At 41.2% G+C, this 20,356-nt stretch overlaps 1 protein-coding gene across 1 annotated transcript in view; it reads right to left on the bottom strand.

Moving 5' to 3' along the window:
* The window catches only part of LOC145400182 (allatostatin-A receptor-like), a 203,453-nt gene extending 187,555 nt beyond the window's left edge, over window positions 1-15,898 (bottom strand). Inside the window, exon 1 of the mRNA XM_080272694.1 lies at window positions 15,471-15,898. Coding sequence (XP_080128820.1) covers window positions 15,471-15,898 — 428 coding nt within the window. The remainder of the gene's footprint in view (window positions 1-15,470) is intronic.
* Between the last annotated feature and the right edge of the window lie 4,458 nt (window positions 15,899-20,356).

Below are 20,356 nucleotides of genomic sequence, written 5' to 3'. Positions count from 1 at the left end.
CTATCTGTGCCTTTATTTCTAGCTTCCTTTCCGGTCATTGTATAGCTGCTGTTGTAGACAGTCACAGTTCTTTTCCTAGAGATATCAATAATGGTGTTCCTCAGGGCTCTGTCTTATCACCTGCTGCCTTCTGTTGATCAGTGACCTCCTAAGCTGTACATGTAACCCTATCCACTCATACGCTGATGACTCCACTTTTCACCCCTCCATTCGCTTTTCGCATCATCTAGCTCAGCAATTACTTCAGCAAACGAGATGACGCTATGGCATACCTAATGTCTGGCTTGGCTCATATCTCTGATTGGGGTATAAGTAATCTTGTTTTTAAAGCATCAAAAACTCGGTTCTTACATCTTTCAACCCGTCAGTGTCTTCCACATGAGTATCCTCCAATTTTTAACATTATCTAACTCAATCCTGCATCATGTCTGAACATACTTGGGGTCTCATTTTACCTTGGAAAGGTCATACTACCTCTCTTGGAAAATCTGCTTCCAAGAGATTAGGTGTGCTAGGACTCCGTGCCTTCTACACCCCTGCACAGTTGTTGACTTTATAAAGGGGTTTTATTTACTCCTACGTAGAGTACAACTTTCATGTGTGGGGAAGCTCCCCACATACTGCTCTTTTCAACAAAGTGGAGTCAAAGTTTTTTCGACCCAGTAACTCATTTCCTCTTACTGGCTCACTTCATCTTTCGTCTCTTAGTCGTATAATTGCATTTTTATTTATTTCTATCGCTATTTCAATGGTCACTTCTCTTCTGAACTGTCTACCTGCATCCCTCCTCCACTATGGCGGGTATATAGCACCAGTCTAGCAGCAAACTCTCATTCCTTTTCTGTCAAACTCTCTAATGCAAGAGTTAACCGTTACTCCCAGTCTTCATGTATGCAACAGGTCAACTCTGGAATTGTCCTCCTCTGTCTGTATTTCTTACTGCCTATGACCTCCAGTCTTTCAAACGCAGTTTGTCCAGGCATCTAGAAATGAACGGATCTTGAATTTGGCTCTCTATTATATTGTTTTGGTTTCTTGGAGGGAACAACCCTGCGGGCTTCCTGCCTGGGGTTCCTTCTTCCTTGCATAAAAAAGGGATATAGTCTTCATTACCGTAGTCCTCTCCTAAGCTTAATGAAATCGCCTCGTTGAAGGAAGAATAGTGTAAAAAATGTATTCCTCAGACAGAAGAAATAAATTATGTCTCAACAGAACAAATATTGATAATGGTACAAAGTGCAGTTCTTAGGTTGTACTTCACATATTATTTTTCTTTCTGATTCTCTTCAATAACGTCTTCTGGGGGCCTATTATTGCTTCTTTCTACCCCGTTTAATCAGAGTAAGAAAGAGCTGTAGTAAAAGTGCTGATGAGGGCTCTATCTACCCTCTCCAGTTCTAAGTCTCCTAATCGGAAGATAATCGTGTGGTTGCAACAAGAATGAAATATGAAAGACGCCATCGTAGTGAAAGGGTTAACTTGGTATACACTGAACAGGCATTCCTTCTTACTGGTGAGAAATCCTGGCAGTGTTCATTCCATTTAGTTCCAGGTGGTATTTTTTCTCTTTTTTTCTTTTCTTTCTTTCTTTCATTCCTTCTTCCCCTCATCCTTTCATTCTTTCTTTCTTTTTGACGCTGAGCAAGGTTTTGAAGCTCTTTTATCCTTTCAGCCAGCTGTCGTTTATTATATTCCTGGTAACATCTGACGACTGTGTTAATTTTACTGAAGTAAATAGAGTTTGCTTCAAATCCCTTTAGTACCAGCGATTCTACGATGATTAAAAAGATAGTCTGGTGGTAGCAAGTATAAAGTAAAAAATGCTTTGTGGAAGCGGGCGCTCTACGGAGTGTCCTCGTTGAAGACGTCTAGTCCATTTTATCCTTGCCACCACCAGACGATTTACTGTGGCAAAGGAAAATATATCACAGCGAAGGGATTAATGAATGATAGCCTAATCCCTCCAGTTGTAACAATCTCCCTAAGGCTTAGTAAACTAGTCTGAAGATAACAAGAATATAATACAAAAAAATCATAATGAAGAGATATCAAGATAGGATTTCCTTGTACGAACTGGCAGTGCAAAGTGTACGCAGTGTTCATCATACTTCCACATCAGTATTTTTAGGATTACAGGGAGGACGCTCATATTTGCTCTGCCAACACGGCCAGTCAGGCGTGACATTTTTAGATTCGTGAACATTGTGATAGCTGTCTGTGATACGAGAATTGTCAACATTTGCTCAGCTTAACTTCGGCGCATAAAAGTGGTGAAGCGGTGGGTGGCTTGTCTCCTTGTGTAGGTGGAGAGCTTTATGTGATACATTTTGGGTATAAATTAAGACACACGTAAGAGGTTGCTTGGTTTGACTTGGGTAAGGTTAGGTTAGGTTAGGTTTTAGTCTGATAGGGTTTGGGTAAGATTAATGTGGGTTAGGTTGTGTCTTAGTTTGATTTGGTTGATTAGTTTAGGTTATATTTTAGTTTGGTGTGGTCTGAGTAAGTGTAGGTTAGGTTAGATTAAGTTAGGTTAGATTTAGTTGAGTGTGGTCTAGGTAAGGCTAGTTTAGGTTAGGTTGTGCTTTACCTTGATTTAGTTGGTCAGTGTTAGGTTAGGTTAGATGCATAAAGGTGTCAGAAGACAAGTGTCTCCATGCATCGGTGGGAAAAATTCGGGTGTTACTTTATCTTTCCAGTATTATTATAATTTCTGTTAGGTACATACGATGTGGCTGTGTTGGGTTAAGGTAGGGTAGCTTAGGTTATGTTATGCAATTTACGTTGTTATGCTAAGTGCTTAAAAGTGGTTCGGAATGTCTCCTTGTGCGTGTAAGGAAGCTGTATATGTTATTTGTTCTTTCCAGCATATGATTTATCTCAGGTTAAGATAGATTTAACTAGGGTATAGTGGGATAGGCATATTATGGTCGGTTATGAGCATGAAAACATATGGGAAGGTTGTCTCATTGTGCAGTGTGAGGAAATTATGGTGGGTTAGGAGCATGAAAATGTAGGGGAAGGAGGATATATCTTTGTGCAGTATGGGAAAATTATGGTTAGTTAAGAGCATGACAATAAGATGTATCAGGAGTCCACGCTGAAAGTGTGGAACGTGTTCGAGCGAGCGATTGAGCAAGTCAGGCAGTGTTGAACATTGTCTCATGTGGTTCAACATCATCTTCCTCTGATTTCCTGACTTGAAAATACTAAAAAGAACTTATTAGATTACACCAAAAATATTCCCTCTCAATTCCTAAAACTAATAGTCCTCTTGTATCAATTCTAGGTCTTGGGCTTGGGACCTAGCAGGTTAATAATGACTTTGCTTTTTGGTCACTCACAAAAATTACTTTTACCACATCTCTCGGTGCTCTCCGATTCGAATCAGAAATCAGAAATTCGGTGTTTCTTTCGTCGATCAAGGTATTGTATTAGTTTGACTCAGATTCAGTCAAAAATTTCCGAAAAAATGAGCAAACAGAAGATATTATTTGTTTTGAAAAGGCAAAACCTGGTTGTTCTCAGCAATCGTCGGAAAATACTGCTGCGCTACTCAAGCAACCTTAGACCGTTACTTCTTGTGCAGCCGGCTGTTACGCTAATCTGCCTTATAAAAAATCATTTCCTCGATTTACGGAAGAACTGTTGGGAATTGCGCGTTGTCTATGAAATGAAAACAGCTGAGGATTTTTATGCGATTTCCGAGTTGGTGTCTATCTTTCTTGTAACTTCAAAATTGGCTGAAATATTTTAAAAAGTTCGCTACTGGACTACATAGTTTTCCTCCCGACCCCTGCCTCTATTTCTCGCTGATGCGATAAATCTTTCTCTCGGGTACTTATGTCTGGGGTTCAAACTGTGACTAGAATTGGTGTTCTCACTCGCTTCGTTCGCTTGGACAAAATAAGGAGCGGGTTGTCTCTTTGTGCAGTGTGGAGGAATTATTCTGGGTTGGGAGTATCAAATTATAAGAGGAGCAGGTTGTATATTTGTGCAGTGCGGGGAAAATCTAGATGCTGTACTCTCTGTCCTATATACAATACAGTCAACCAGAAAAACTTCCCGTACGTACCATTGTGAAACATGAACGAGGCACTGTGATACATGTGCCACTCTGTAATTACAAGTGCAATTACTCTTCCCACTATTATCCCATATGGTGAAGATACTGGAATCGCCCCTGTCCATCCGTCTGTCTGTCTCCCCATCTGTCCGTCCTGGCCTGTATCTCGGAAACTACCGGGTAGATTGGCTTCATATAGCACAGAAATAAAGGGTATGTGTCTAGCTGATGCTCGTATATGTGAAATTTCCATACTGTTTGTATTTTATGAGCTATGACTATATAAGGAAAATTCTGTCTTGTGTTATGTTTTGAAAATTTCTTGCTGGATTCTCTTCATGTCTTACAGAAAGGTAGAGTATGAGTCCTGGTTTATGTCCTGATGTATCTTGAAATTGCTACACTGTAAGTATTTGGCGAGCTATTTTCATATAAGGAGACTGATCTGTAAATAGCTATCTTGGAAACTGCATGCTGGATCATCTTCACTCCTTAAAGAAAGACTGTGTAGGAGTCGTAGCTTATGTCCCTATATATGAAATTGCCGTACTTAGAGTGAGTCTCATTATATTCTTTACCACATGGTGGGGATATGTTTCTACTAAAGGTTTGTTATCCTTGGTGTTTAGTCTTAGTATTCGAAATTGCACAAGATTTCATACTTTGGATGCAATTTTTTTTTTTTTAGGTTCCAAATTATAAGATTCATTTGTGTCTGCAGAACACGCTTGTTTTCATATTCATCGAACATCAGGGGGACTTTTTTTTTTTTTTTTTTATAAAGGTGCATCACATTGCTTTACCACGTCAGCCCGAGGAGGTCATGTTTATTGTAGCTTTGCTGCTGCTAGGCATGTTATACTCATCTTGTATTTAACTCATTAAATTCTGTGACGCATTTTATTTCTTGCTACCCTCAGATAATTTTGCAAATCTTAGGCGAGACCTCACATAGGGACGAATTCAGTGCAGGCAGTAAGTAACCCAGATTGACTGGCAGGTCTGTCCTCAGGGGAATAAAATTGTCTGGAGATGGAAAAAAAAAAATAATATAGATGTAATCGTTCCAAAGAAGTTTTCTGGATATTTAATGATATTAACCAGTTCATGAAAGATGTCCAGTTGGAGTTATTTTATCTTTCAACTAACCCATTCGCTACGATGTCGATATACATATATTTTTTCTTATTCTAGATACAGTAACTATTTTTTTTCATCTCAGGACTAGCATACCGTAGTAAAATGAAAGTGTTTGTGAGGGTTCAGCTTTATCTTTTCATTCAGAAATCTTCCTTGAACTGAATCATATCATACGACGGTTGCAAACAATAGCAAATTAGATGTCATCGTCTTGATGGGATAAAAGAAGCTGATTCACGTCAGAATTTCGAGAAATTCACATTCAGAAAATTTCACTTTTCCGAGAGACTAAACTTTCAAGAGAGAGTCAGCAAGTTATTACAGGTTTAGGCCACAGGTGTGCATTTACCCCCGACCAAGCCGAACCGAAATGCATTGCCTGGAATAATTGTTTCTCTCACTTGCAGTTTCCCCTCCCGAGTCACTGTTTCTCTCTCTCTCTCTCTCTCTCTCTCTCTCCTCTCTCTATGTGTTTTGTATATATATATATATATATATATATATATATATATATATATATATATATATATATATATATATATATATTTATATATATATGTTATGTATATATTTATATTTATAATTTGCCACTTATTTTTTTGCATTTACCTACCACTTATCATTATTCATTCAAGCATTATCTTCTCTTATTCCACCATTTCCAGGATTAATGCCTGTTCTGTTAACTTAGCTCAAACCCTCTGTGTCCACCGTTACCATTCCTTCACCTCTCATGATATATCACACTTTCCTCTCTTAACTATTCCCGATTCTTCCACTCGTTCCAATAGTGCCATCTGTTGCCATCACTTTCAAACCCTTTCTTTTTTTTTTTTGTTTAAGGACACCTAATTCTTCCACCCTTTGTGACAGCATCACCCGTTCTACTTTCACAGTTTCCATCCATCTCTCCTTCTGCCTTGATCAACATCATCACCCTCCATCACTGACCACTTCTCAGCACAGTAGGTCGAGGTAACTTCATTAATATGATCCCTCCATGGCGAAATTTGGGGTAAAGTTAGTTAATCGGTTTTCGGCGAACTCCCGGGGAGCGCGCGCGCGCGCGCACACACACACACACACACACACACACACACACACACACACACACACACACACACACACACACACACACACACACACATTGTATTTCTTTTTCATGTCAGACTATTTTAAGTAGTATAATAGTATCGCACCATCAAGATTATTAAAGAGCAAAATAGCGATGGTTGTTATTCAAACTTCTATAATAAAAGCTTAGACAACGCTACGCTGTCGCAACCCTCCATCTGACCAAGCACATACCCACCCATCTCCCTGCACACCTAACGAAGGGCATAACGGCGCTCACCCCCAATCTCTTCTTTTAAATGTGGGCATAAGGAGTATGTCTTGAGGTCACATAACCTGGACCCTTCAGATTCCTTGAGCAGGTCGCATTGAAACCTCTGAACAAAATTATTTTTTTCTATTTCATTAAAAAAAAAAACTACTTAAGACACAGCATCATACCTACTAAAAGGCATCACTTCACCATAAGGCACATACTTATGTGAAATTTCAGGACTCTGTAGTGAATACTTTGTGGGTTCTGGCCTGGAAACGAAATCTCTAAGACTCCTTGCACAGGTCGCATTAAAATCTCTGGAAAATTATTATTATTATTATTATTATTATTATTAGTTACGTTATCATTATTTTCAAAAAACTACTTGAGGCACACCATTCTACCTATCAAAAGTCACCAGGTAACTATAAGACACATCACTATGTGAGATTTCATGACTCTATGGCCCGACCAGGCGCCTTGCCGCCCAGTTCTATGGACGGACACCTATTGATCCCAGAGATAACATCACCCTCCTCTGACTGTCAGGTGGAGGGTTAAAAGCTATAAAGAGTACAAGTTTTCAGTCAGGTACCCATTTTTTTATTTATTTTATTTTTTTTTTTGGTTTATGGTAAACCGTGAAAAAACTATTATTTTTGACGAAAACTTTTAAAAATTATATAATGATGCATCATAATTTTGCAGTCAATGAAAAAATAAATGGCATTCGTCATCTCATTTACACTACATTAACACTAGGGGAATAATACCTCGCTTCGCCTACTTATCAGAGATATCAGTGATTAATTTCTGCGGTGTGTGTGTGTGTGTGTGTGTGTGTGTGTGTGTGTGTGTGTGTGTGTGTGTGTGTGTGTGTGTGTGTGTGTGTGTGTGTGTGTTATTTCTAGCACTTTCTATCTTTATTAAACAATTTCTTACGTAGTTTGATCATTATTCATGGCTTCTTGGTCCTTACATAACATTCCTTGAATACGAGGCTCGGATAAAGGGATTGGCTTCAAGTAATTCTGTTCCTTATCTAAATGCTAATCCATTGATCTCCAGCTTCCCCTTCCATTCACATTCTTCCTGCCCCCCCCCTCCTCATTCTTTTCCTCTTATTCTCTCGCTCCTTGCTTCCCATTCACTTTCCTATCGTAATCATTATCCTTCCTTCCAGCATTCCACATTATTCAGCTCTCGTGTTACGTTTGTCACCCTTCTTCCTTTCCACCATTTCAGCATCTTGCCCACCATGCCAGCCTTCTGTTCACCTAAAAGTTAACATCGTTCATTATACAGTTTCAGATACTGTCATCAAACGGAAAGGAATTACATATGAAACTGTGCAGATAAGTTTTGCCTATAGATGTGATTAAAGAACATAACTTTTTCCTCTTAGTCGCAAGGCTTGTATTTCTTTTTCTTTTAAAGTTTTGAGTCAACATTTTAAGGTAGTATATAAAAAATTAAGGTGTTACACAAACAACTGTATGCAGATGAGAACAGTTGTCCTTTTAGCCAGTGAACGTGGACTTCTCTTGAGCAAAGGGTTAAGGGAAAAATCTTGCACATTTACAGCACATATTTTAGACACACACACACACACACACACACACACATATATATATATATATATATATATATATATATATATATATATATAAATACAGAGAGAGTGGGAAAGAGAGAGAGAGGAAAGGGGGGGGAGGGAATCCCCCGAGCTAGGACTAGTGGACCATATAGTTCTGCAGGGCCGGGAGAGATCCTTGGTGAGACCGTCACATCTCTCCCCAAAATCACGCACCTTGGTGCAGCTCGAACTGCCAACCATACGGTGGTGAAGTGCGAGCTGTACCACTGAGCAATTCTGGCCCCAAGAGAGAGAGAGAGAGAGAGAGAGAGAGAGAGAGAGAAAGGTATGATCAGGGAAAGCGAATGTTGATGAGATGCAGTGTGAGTTTATACCAGGCAATGGAACAGCTGATGCCATATTCATTGTCCGACAGTTTCAGGAAAAATATATAGGAAACATAAGGACTCTTTGCTTTATTTTTTGCCGATTTGGACAAGGCCTTTGACAGAGTCCCTAGGGAGGTAGTGAAGTGGGTAATGAGAAAACCTGGGATGGAGTGGCTGGTTAGAGTGTTTATGACTATGTATGTGGGTACTCGTACCCAGATGGGAGTGAATGGAAGTTTGAGTAATGAGTTCTCTGTGAATGTTGGAGTGCATCAGGGGTCAAATCTTGAGCCCCGTATTGTTTGCCATGATACTTGAAGCTCTCTCACATGACTTCAGACTCCTGCGGGAGATGTTGTATCCTGATGACCTGAAGTTGATTCCAAAGTATGAAAGGGAGGCAGAGGAAAGATTTAGGAAGTGAGAAACGGAACGGGACACAAGTATCTGAGTATAAGGATATGTGGATAAAACAAAAGTGATGATAGCTAGGTCTGGTGACGGTACTGGCAGTGCAGCAGAAGAGTGGTCATGTGAGATTTTGCCACAAGGGTGTGGGAAGTATCTCCATCGTGCTGTATTTGTGATACATGGATGCATAAGAAATTAAGTGGTATTAGAGGTAGACCATAAGATAATGATAATCTCGTGAGTGCGGTGTGTCGGGAAGAGCAAGACGAGATTGTTAGGCGTGAAAAGAGTATGTGGAAAACTTTTTTTTGCAAGTGGGGCTGGAGCTAGGGTAAGGAGTGATTTGAGGAAGTTCAGAGAACTGTTGCTTCTTGTGACATTGACAGGGCTCTTCCTCTGCGCTAAAGGATCTTTGTATGTGGTTAGTAGTGTAATCCAGTATGGTAATGAGGCCCTGGGCAGTAAAAGAAGAGGTTATTCATTGGCTCAAACGTAGAGAAATGACAATGATTGGATGGATGTGTAGTGCGTCCTTGCATGCGAGGCCTGGAGGGGCAAGGGTTGCAACAGAAGAGTTGAGAGGAAGGATGGGACTGGAGTGTATTGGTGTTGTGATGAGGAGGAGAAGATTGAGATAATTTTGGCTTGTTGAAAGGATGGAGGTTGGTCACTGGTTGCAGAAAGTGAGAAGTGTGAACGTGGGGGGTAGGGCTGCGAGATCCAGACAGAAGAAGACCTGGGGCCAAGTCACAGAATGTGACCTCAGGGATAAGAGAATGAATAGGAACGCTGCAAGAGATCGAGGAGCGTGGAAAGCCGCCATTAGGCGACCAAGGCCGACGCATGGAAACATGCTGGAGCCTTTGTAAACGATACGATGATACGGTACATACTCTTCTTGAAGTCTAAGAGTACAATTACTTGGGGCAAACATTCAAACTGTCGAAAGACTATGATAAAGAAACAAAAAGGCGCATTACAATTAGCTGGAAAATTTTCGTTAAACATAGAGACAGCATGAAAAGTAACTCGCGAAGATGTATGAAAGGAAAAGTATCTAACGAATGTATAATCCCAGCAATGAGGTACAGTTGTGAGACCTGAAAACTGACAAAGTTAATGGAAAATCAACTAATCCGTTCTCAAAGAGCAAAGGAAAGGCCAATGTTGTGATTATTTCTGAGAGACAGGAAAAGATTAACATGGGTGAGAGACCAGACTAAAGTCAAAGATATTATAGAAGTTATAAAAGAACATAAATGGAGGTGGACAGGACATTTAGTAGGAATAAGGGATAACTGCTATAGCAAGAGGCTGACTGACTGGACTGCAAGAGACTGCAAATGTAGTAGAAAAAGACCAGACAGGAGGTGGAGAGATGAGATACAGAAGTTTGTAGGCAAAACGTAGCAGAGATTGGCTCAGTCAAGGAATTGGTGGAAAAGGATGTGGGAGGCCTTTGTTCAGCAAAATTATATATATATATATATATATATATATATATATATATATATATATATAAATATATATATATATATATATTCATTCATTCATTGCCAGACGCCATGTATCCCAAACGGGGTGGTCAAGGGCTTAGAGTTCATTGTTTTACAGGGAGGGGCACTAATCCTCCACCAACCCCACTTGACACGTAGGGAGAGCGTTATGCCAACAGCATCTGGTGTTCCCAGGCGGTCACCCATCCAAGTACTAACCAGACCCAACGTTGCTTTAATATATATATATAATATATATATATATATATATATATATATATATATATATATATATATATATATATAATAATATATATTATATATATAATATATATAATATATATATAGAGATAGATAGATAGATATAGATATAGATATACTGTATAAGTAAAGTTTTTTAAATACTCCAGCCGGGAGTTGAACCCGGGACCTCTAGACAGAAGTCAGGTACTGTTACCACTACATCTTGGCGTAATAAAAGCTAAGCCACCTGAACTCAAAGACAAACCATGTGGCTTGCCTTCTATCACGCCATGGTGAAGTGGTAATAGTTCCTGACTTCTATCTAGAGGTCTCGGGTTCGACCCCGGTTGAAGAGTTTAAAAAACTTTCTACAGATATACACACGTGTAATGTGTGTTTCTCCGGCACACACACACACACACACACACACACACACACACACACACACACACACACACACACATATATATATATATATATATATATATATATAGATAGATAGATAGATAGATAGATAGATAGATAGATAGATAGATATTTAAGCCATTGGAGCCCAGTGTCCACAGTATTGGACAGAACTGGGCATTGTCAAACCTTAAAAAAGTAGGGAACCCCCAGGTAGGGACCTATGAGCTTCGCGACTATGAGCTGATAGGTGGAGGGCGGTACGCTTAAGACCCTTCTGGAACAGTGCCTCGCCCAGCGACTCTGGGATCCAATTGGTTAGTGGCAGGCAAATCTATCAGTTTCTTTAGCCCATTGGAGCCCAGTGTCCACAGTATTGGACAGAACTGGGCATTGACAAACCTTAATAAAGTAGGGAACCCTCGGGTAGGGACATACGAGCTCCGCGACTATGAGCCAATAGGTGGAGGGCGGTACGCTTAGGACCCTTCCGGAACAGTGTCTCGCCCAGCGACCCTGGGATCCAATGGGTTAATGTCTGGCAAATCTATCAGTTTTTCTCTCTCTCTCTCTCTCTCTCTCTCTCTCTCTCTTATATATATATATATATATATATATATATATATATATATATATATATATATATTTTATGCGAGGAAGAAGGAACCAAAGGCCATGAGCCCGCAGTAACAGTTCCCTCCAAGAGAAAAACAAAATACAATAGAGAGCAAAATTCAAAATCCGATCATTTTGAGATGCCTGAACCCACTGCGTTTGAAAGACTGGAGATCATAGGCAGCAGGAAATACAGACAGAGGGAGATAGTTCCAGAGTTGACCTGTTGCATAAATGAAAGACTGGGAGTAACGGTTAACTCTTGCATTAGAGAGCTGGACAGAAAAGGGATGAGAGTTTGCTGCCAGACGGGTGCTACGCGCCCGTCGTAGAGGTGGAGGAATGCAAGCAGACAGTTCAGAGGAGCAGTGACCATTAAAGCAGCGATAGAAAAGAGATAAAGATGCAGCAGTGCGGCGAAGAGACAGAGGTTGAAGGGAGTCAGTAAGAGGAGGAGAGTTAATGAGACGAAAAGCCTTTGACTCCACCCTATTGAGAAGAGCTGTATGTGGGGAGCCTCCCCACACATGAGAGTTGTACTCCACACAGAGGCGGATAAAACCCCTGTATAGAGTCAACAATTGTGCAGGGGTAAAGAAAGAGCGGAGTCAGCTTAGCACACCCAATCTCTTGGAAGCAGATTTTACAAGAGATGTATTATGATCTTTCCAAGATAAGTCCCGAGTAAATGAAACCCCAAGCATGTTCAAGGATGGTGCAGCATTAAGCTGAATATTATTAAACATTAGTGGGAACTTTGGGGGATGAAGTACGTGAAAGGGTACAGCAGGGAAGGAAGGTTGTTGGTACACTGAAAGCAGTGATGAGAAATAGGGAGGTGAGTATGGAAGTTAAGAAGTCACTGCATGATAGTATTGTGATCCCTACCCTGACGTATGGAAGCGAGGCGTGGACCTTGCAAGAGGGGAACAAGTCAAGAGTGAGAGCAGTGGAAATGAGTTACTTGAGAGGAGCATGTGGAGTGACGTGGAGGGACAGGTTGACGAATGAAGAAGTGAAGGAACGTTGTGGGGTAGATGTGGATGTGGTTGAGAAGATTAGGAGACATACACTGAGGTGGTTTGGACATGTGGAGAGAATGGAGAATGAAAGACTGACTAAGAGGGTGTATGTAGGTGAGGTGGAGGGAGGGAGAGGGAGGGGTAGACCGAGGATGAGGTGGAGGGATGGAGTTGAGAGGGATATGAGGGAGGGGGGGGTGAGTTGGGGGGAGGGTAGTCAAATGGTGGGTGACAGAGTGACTTGGAGGCGTTTTGTCTGTGGCCACCCTTTGCGGGATTAGGGCGTCGGGCTATAGATAGATAGATAGATAGTGGGTATACCTGTGGAAGATTTTGCTGGGTTGATAGGTGTAAGAAGTGAGTTTTAGATGCATTAAAAACAACCATATTATTTTTACCCCAGTCAGAGATACGAGCTAAGTCAGACATTAGGTGTGCCATAGCCTCATCCCTTGTTTGTTGAAGTAACTGTTGAGATGGGCGTTGCGAGAACCGAATGGAAAGGTGAAGGGTGGAGTCATCAGCGTATTAGTGGATAGGGTTAGATGTACAGCTTAGAAGATCATTGATGAATAAAAGGAAGAGAGTTGGTGATAGGACAGAGCCCTGAGGAACACCACTGTTGATAGATCTAGGAGAAGAACGATGGCCGTCTACAATAGCGGCTATAGAACGACCAGAAAGGAAGCTAGCGATGAAGGCACAGATAGAAGGATAGAAACCGTAGGAGGGCAGTTTGGAAATTAAAGATTTATGCCAGACTCGATCGAAAGCCTTTGAGATGTCAAGTGCAATGGTAAAGCTTTCGCCAAAGTCCCGAAAGGAGGATGACCAGGAGTCTGAAGGGTATGTGAGAAGATCGCCAGTGGAGCGTCCCTGATGGAACCCGTACTGACGATCGGAAAGAAGGTTGTGATAGGAAAGATGCCTTAAAATTTTTCTATTGAGAATTGACTCGAAAACTTTTGAAATACAGGACGTTAAAGCAATTGGACGATAGTTGGAGGGTTGGGAGTGGTCACCCTTCTTTGGGACTGGCTGAATGAGAGCAAACTTCCAGCAAGAAGGAAAGGTACAAGTTGACAAACACAGGCGAAAGAGTTTGCCTAGGCAGGGAGTAAGCACAGAAGAACAGTTCTTGAGAACAACAGGAGGGACCCCATCAGGCCCATATGCCTTGTTAGTACTGAGGCCAGTGATGGCAGAAAATACGTCAGCTGAAGAAATTTTAATGTCAGCCATTAGGAAGTCAGAGGGAGGAAGTGATGGAGGAACAGCACCGGAATCGTCTAAGGTGGAATTGAAGGAGAAAGTCTGTGCGAAGAGATCTGCTTTATCAGTAGAAGAAATAGCTACAGAACCATCAGAGTAGAAAAGAGGTGGGAAGGATGATGGGGTACAGTTGTTAGAAAGATTTTTGGCAAGGTGCCAGAAGGAGCGGGAAGAATTCGAGTTGGAGAGTTGAGAGCATTTACTGTAGTATGGATGAAATTATTTTTAGTATAGCGAAGAACAGACTTAGCACGATTCCGGGCAGAAACGTAAAGATGATGTGACTCAGGGGTGGGTTGGCTCCGGTACCTTTTGTAGGCCCTCTCCTTGTTGCGGACAGCATTAGAACAAGCGTGATTAAACCAAGGCTTTCTTGCGTTAGTCAAAGGATATGAGAAAGGAATGTATGCTTCCATGCCCGAGAGAATAACCTCCATAATGCGCAAGGCACACTCAGATGGCTCACGGCCATGGAAGCAATAATCATTCCAGGGAAAATCAAAGAAGTACTGCCTGAGGGCCTCCCAGTCCGCGGCTCCAAAATGCCACAGACGACGTTTCCCTGGAGGGTCCACAGGCCGTACCGGAGTGATAGGACAGGTTAAGGTAATAAGGTTGTGATCGGAGGAGCCCAATGGAGAGAAAAGATTAACAGAGTAAGCAGAAGGATTAGTTGTGAGGAAGAGGTCAAGTATGTTGGAGCTCTCTCCAAGGCGGTCAGGGATATGGGTAGGGTGCTGTAGAAGCTGCTCTAGGTCATTAAGGATGACCTGTGCACCAGGAAACCATTTGCAACGCTAGTTGGTAACCACATAACCAAATTATGGTGCCTGGTGGTTTAGTTGGTAAAGGCACTCCAATCGGATTGAGCCGGTGCAAGTTTATGTCTGAGGGGTGATTGGGGTTTATTGCTCACATAATGCCACTTAGGGATGAATGAGGCTGGTCACTCTCATTTTAAATGTCAGGACCAACTCGCCTAACCCCGGGCTCCTACGTTCCTCATCGGGCAATGTACGATTGGATGATGAATGAATATATATATATGTATATATATATTATCAGTCTTTATAGTTAAACTGTCCTCAGAGCTTCGCTGATTATTTTGCTCGTAGAATTAAGGGACTGCACCATGAGTTAATGCTTTCTGCACTAATTATTACCAACTTGAAATATGAATTCCTTAGTATTCCCCACATTACCGATGATTAAAACAGCAAAAGTAATAGATATTCACAAAGGCAGTCTGCAACAAAAAGTAGTTCAGAAAAAATTTTCAACCATGTCAAAAACGTAACCGACTAAACTGCTTAAACCCTATACACAATATTTAAACCGACAAAGGTAGGAACATAAAAAATAAGCTCTGTAACTGGAAGAAATGCAAAATCTAAAGCATTTCCAAATGAAATGAGGGCAAGGAAGGCAGTAATGGGAAAAACAGTGAACTCTGAACAACCACATATACACTAGCATGCAAAGCACCTAACAAAATGGCATTAACGTACCTTGTGACGTTCCTGGCTGGCCTGTGGGTGGCCATGGAGGCGACGATGACGCTGTTGCCAGACACCCCCAGCAGGAAGGTGAGGGCGTGAGTCACCACGATGGGCACGAAGCTCGGGTTGGCCTTGTGGGGCTTCCTCATCTCCAGCGGGTCCTGGATCTCCATACAGTTGTGCCAGATGTGCGTCTCGTTCCCATACTTGTACGTGCATCCCAGCAGCTCCTCTATTCCGCTGTCTCCCCCCATCCCCATCAGCCCTCCGTCTAGCCACTCCCTTCCTCCTCCCGCCCTTTCAGACCACGAGGAACCCCTCATCTCTCTCACCAGCGCCTCGGCTCCATAATAGGCCATTAGCGGTGCAGAGGAGAGAGACTCGTTCGTGCCCAATCGATATCCCTCTCCAGGATCACCCAAGTCCAGCGTGGCCATGGTCTCTGGTTCTGTTCGTGACCCGCTGGACGTTTGTAGGATACGTTCCTTTGATGTAAATACTGAACCAATTTTCGTTCTTTATGGCCAGTCGTAAATTGTGCTGCTCCGGGGAATTAGTTCCGGGTGTAAATTTTCCATGAGGCATAAAAAAAAAAAGAGTAGTGATGAAAAAATCTTTGCTTGCAGTTCAGGGCTTTGGATTAGTCACTGGGTTTTCTGAGATAAACTTAAGATAAACGTATTATAGCACTGGAAAACTGGAAATTGAAAACTTAAAGAGGATAACAGAAATCTGATACATAGACTTTTGAGATATTTTAGTTATCACCTGAAATAGAAAATACATGTATTATTAACATTTCAATATTTGTGTTGTGATACATATTATTATTATCATTTTGCTACCGGGATAAAATTCTTCCTATTTTTGCTTTTCGATTACCACATTGTTCTTCTCTTCATCTTTTAGTAAATTATGTACCCCATTTATGAGCGGTTTATAGGGATAGGGTAATATTGATGATAATGATAGAGTTACTTCCTGTCACCACTAGTGACAATGAGTGGTACCCAGTCACAGAGGTGGGAAGTAAACATCTTTTTCCCTTGCATCAAGTCTCTCTGTAACTTGTTTCCTATTGCTCTGTTTGTAATTTGCTCAAGCCTTAGGGTTTATTCTACACGTTATGTAGTCATGCCAAAGCCAAATGGGGGTGTTGCGTGTACAGATGTATGCCCAATAGTCTAAATTGTTTTCATTTTCTTGAACTTCAGTCTTCTGGATTATTTACTCTCTATCAACGCCTATCTTGACATTCTTGAACTAACTATATTTGTGTTGTTTACTTATCCTCTAGTTCCACTGACTATCCATTATTGCTTAACTGACTCACTAATAAAGCGAAGCACATTCCATTAATTTTATTTTATTTTTAATTTCCAATTTTAAGAGATTCCAAAGATCATTACCATCTCTGGGTCTCTTCTCCACATCTTAATCCACGTGGTAAACAAGCCACGTCTTTTCAATCTTTGATGACTTTTCCTTTCAGCTAATCCATCTGCATACTCTGCCAATTCCTTTTTTTTTTTTTCTTTTTTCCTGTTGGGCTCTTGTGATTATTACATTTTCGTAACCTGTCCAACTGTTCCATTAAAGCCTTGGGACCTTCCTAGAATCAGCATCTCCTCAAGAGGTACTGGCATTTGTTATCCGCCGAGACAAAGACAAGAGCACTCGTTCTGAGTTTCATAAACTATTCACTGCATCTCTTCCCGTTCCTTCTAGGGAATTTCGAAAAGAAATACTTCATTTAAACTATGGTACTTCTTTTTTCCCTTCGATTTTCCACCCAGAGTGGTCTGTAGCTGTTTTCTTCTGCGTAAAGAGCGATTTTTACTGTTTTCTTACTCTTCATTTGGCCCCCCTCTGACTTCCTCATCCTTTCAGAAATGTACTTCGACGTAGTCTGTTACAAACATGTTTTCCAGATTGCTCTCCTATGGTTTCTTTCCCTTTTTCTGTACCTTCGTCTCAAATATACCTTTTAGGCGATCCATAGCTGCCGTTATGGACGTACACTATTCTTCTAAAGTTATGAAAAGTGATTTTCCTGAGGGTTTCACTCTGTCACCAACTCCTTTCCTTATTTCCATCAAAGACCATCTGAGAACGACATATAGCCCAATTCACTCATAAGCTGATGAATCTATCCTTCATTTTTCCGGCCATTTCTTACAGAATCCATCATAACTTCCACTACTTTAGTATCATAGCATGCATCACAATAGTCACTTCAACAGTTCACGGCGTGCATCGCTTCGCTACTACAAAGTCGGAATGCATTATGACACCTCTCTTTTGAATGATCTTATATTTCAGTGTGGGACAAAATAATCCTTGATGATTTGATGCCTCGGAAGCTTTATTCCTTCACCTTTCAACTCAATGGTTTTTCAGACGTCCATCCCTTTCTCCGTCAATAAAACACACACTTCAATCCTTTACCATCTGCCCCCCTCTCTCTGAAAAATCACGTTACATTTTTTTTCTTTTTATGTATCCGACAATGGACATAGGCTTCACAGCCTGCGCTCAAGGCCCAGTAGTCCTCCTACATACCATACACCTCTGCATGTCACCACTTCTGCGCTAACACCCACCGTCCATATTGAATAAATGCTAGGGCTGTCTCATACAGGACTGGTGTATTGGTATTAGCGGGGGTATTTTTACGACATGTCGGCGGGTCTTCTGGTAGATGAGTAAAGACTGTTTTTCATTAAATTCAAATCCTTAAACTGTTCTCTGCCCCAGCGGGGATTTGAACCTGGGTCCGGTAGGACTGCAGGCCACCTCTCTACCGACTGAGCTACCGCCTCCCCCAAATCAACTTCGCAAAGAATATGTGCCGAATTGTCTCTCATTTGTTTAAGCCTAATCAGTTGCTGATAGTGAATATTCGCCCTTTTGTGGAGTGAAGTACTCATACGATAGGGCCTCACCCTTACAAGAACTGGATTAAGTCAAAGCATTCTCGTCTCATCAACTGCCATATTCCTAGGCACTATCTTAAGTCTCTCTCTCTCTCTCTCTCTCTCTCACACACACACACACACACACACACACACACACACACACACACACACACACACACACACACACACACACACACACACACACACACACACACACACACACACACACACACACACACCTCTGGAATGGTATTGGTTTCTCTTTCTTCTGCCGTATTATTTTGGTTACTTCTCTTTTGATCTCTCCATATACATTCCTCTCCAATTTTGGCGAGCATTAATCACCCCTTCAGTTCCCCACTTTCATTCCTTTTTCCTTCCATCTCTCCGGTAAAAGAAATTAACCAAAACTTTCTGTTGCTTATTCACACAACCAGTAAACTCTGGGACTGCATACTCAGTCTGTCTTTCCCTCTGCTTATAAGTCCAACATTTTGGACGTAATATCTCGAGGCATCCCCAGATAAACGGCTTTTGATATTTTCTTTCTTTTTTATAACTTCTTTGGAAGGGACAAGTATTACAGGCTCTTGGTGTTTTGCTCTTTCCTATATAAAGTTTTATACTTCTCCTCTTTTATATCGTTTCCCATTTTCACTCATCATTAACCTTTTTCTATCTCTCCTGTCTCTAACCTCATTCTGTTTCTGTTCTTCCCCTCACGACATCGCTCTCTCCTTCCTCCCTTGTTTCCAGCTCTCCTCTCCCTAAATTCACCATTTCTCTTCCCATACCTACTCCTCTCCCTTCCCTCACACACACACACACACACACAGGCGCCCCTTGATACCTGTCCCCCTGGCGGCCTGTGGTATGCGTATTAATCACGAGTATGAAATGTTGCCACGCACCAGTTGGAGAGAATGGAAGGTGATCATGACACTACATTCATTTTCTATATTCAGTTTTCCCCCAGCCGGTCTGGAGCTAGTAGTGATTAAAATGATTTTTTTTTTTTCTTAGCGCTATTTTCTCACTGATGAATGGAGCGGACCCGGTCAAGATACAGGAAGAGCAATGCATCACAGTAGGAACACTGTTTGAGTCCAATAATAGTGACTACTGTATGTAAGTATTGATTCATTTTGCATGGCTTAGAAATTTTCTGCTGTCCCTCACATGCAAATCATCCGCATAAAAATTAGCTTATATTGACAGAGAGATACAGAACACTCAGTCTATTGCCAAGTAAAAAAAAAAAAGAGAGAGAGAGAGAAAGAAAGAAAGAATAAAGTGCAGCTCTTGGCATGTGAATCGTCATACATACTTCCTTTCATTTCTCTTCAGTTCACTCTAATCGCTCCTAGCCCTTTCCTATCTTTACTCTCATCTTCACCTACCTCGCACGGTACCACTTTGGACATTCTTCTCACTCAGAAAATTAGGCTTCCTTTGAAAGATCAGTAAATTATGAATGATTTCAGTCAGAAAGATCTCATTTAGAATACTACTGTTTGGCGGTACCTGGAATAAAACGTAGACATAGATATCAGCAAACGGGATTTTGTTGTGCTCCACCAGTTAATTCTTAACTGTAAATTACTAGTTGTGTTTTTTATGTCGACAACCATCAGATGGTTTCACCGTGCTCACGAGAAATCTGGTGCGCTAAATACGTCAAAAGTATCGTAATTTTCGTTTTGGTTTATCTCCCTATGTGTCAACAAGTGGGTTGGTGGAGGGTTAGTGCCCCTCCCTGTAAAATAGGTAACTCAAAGTCAAGTGGCCACCCCTTACGGGATTATGGCATCTGGCAATAGATAGATAGATAGATAGATCTTTACAAACACTGTATATCATTCGAGCTTAAAACGAACAATTTTGTTCACTTTAACGAAACAGCCAAAAATGGGTTGAAATTAAAAAAAAATTCACAACCAGTTTTCATTCCAGCCAGTTGATTCTCCCGCAGTAGTT

This window comes from Coenobita brevimanus, chromosome 51 (genome assembly GCF_032717465.1).
Source record: "Coenobita brevimanus isolate Jiangsu-jjx chromosome 51, ASM3271746v2, whole genome shotgun sequence".
Classification (NCBI taxonomy): domain Eukaryota; kingdom Metazoa; phylum Arthropoda; class Malacostraca; order Decapoda; family Coenobitidae; genus Coenobita; species Coenobita brevimanus.
The sequence above is the reverse complement of the archived record's forward strand: the minus strand, read 5'-3'. Positions and strand labels throughout refer to the sequence as shown.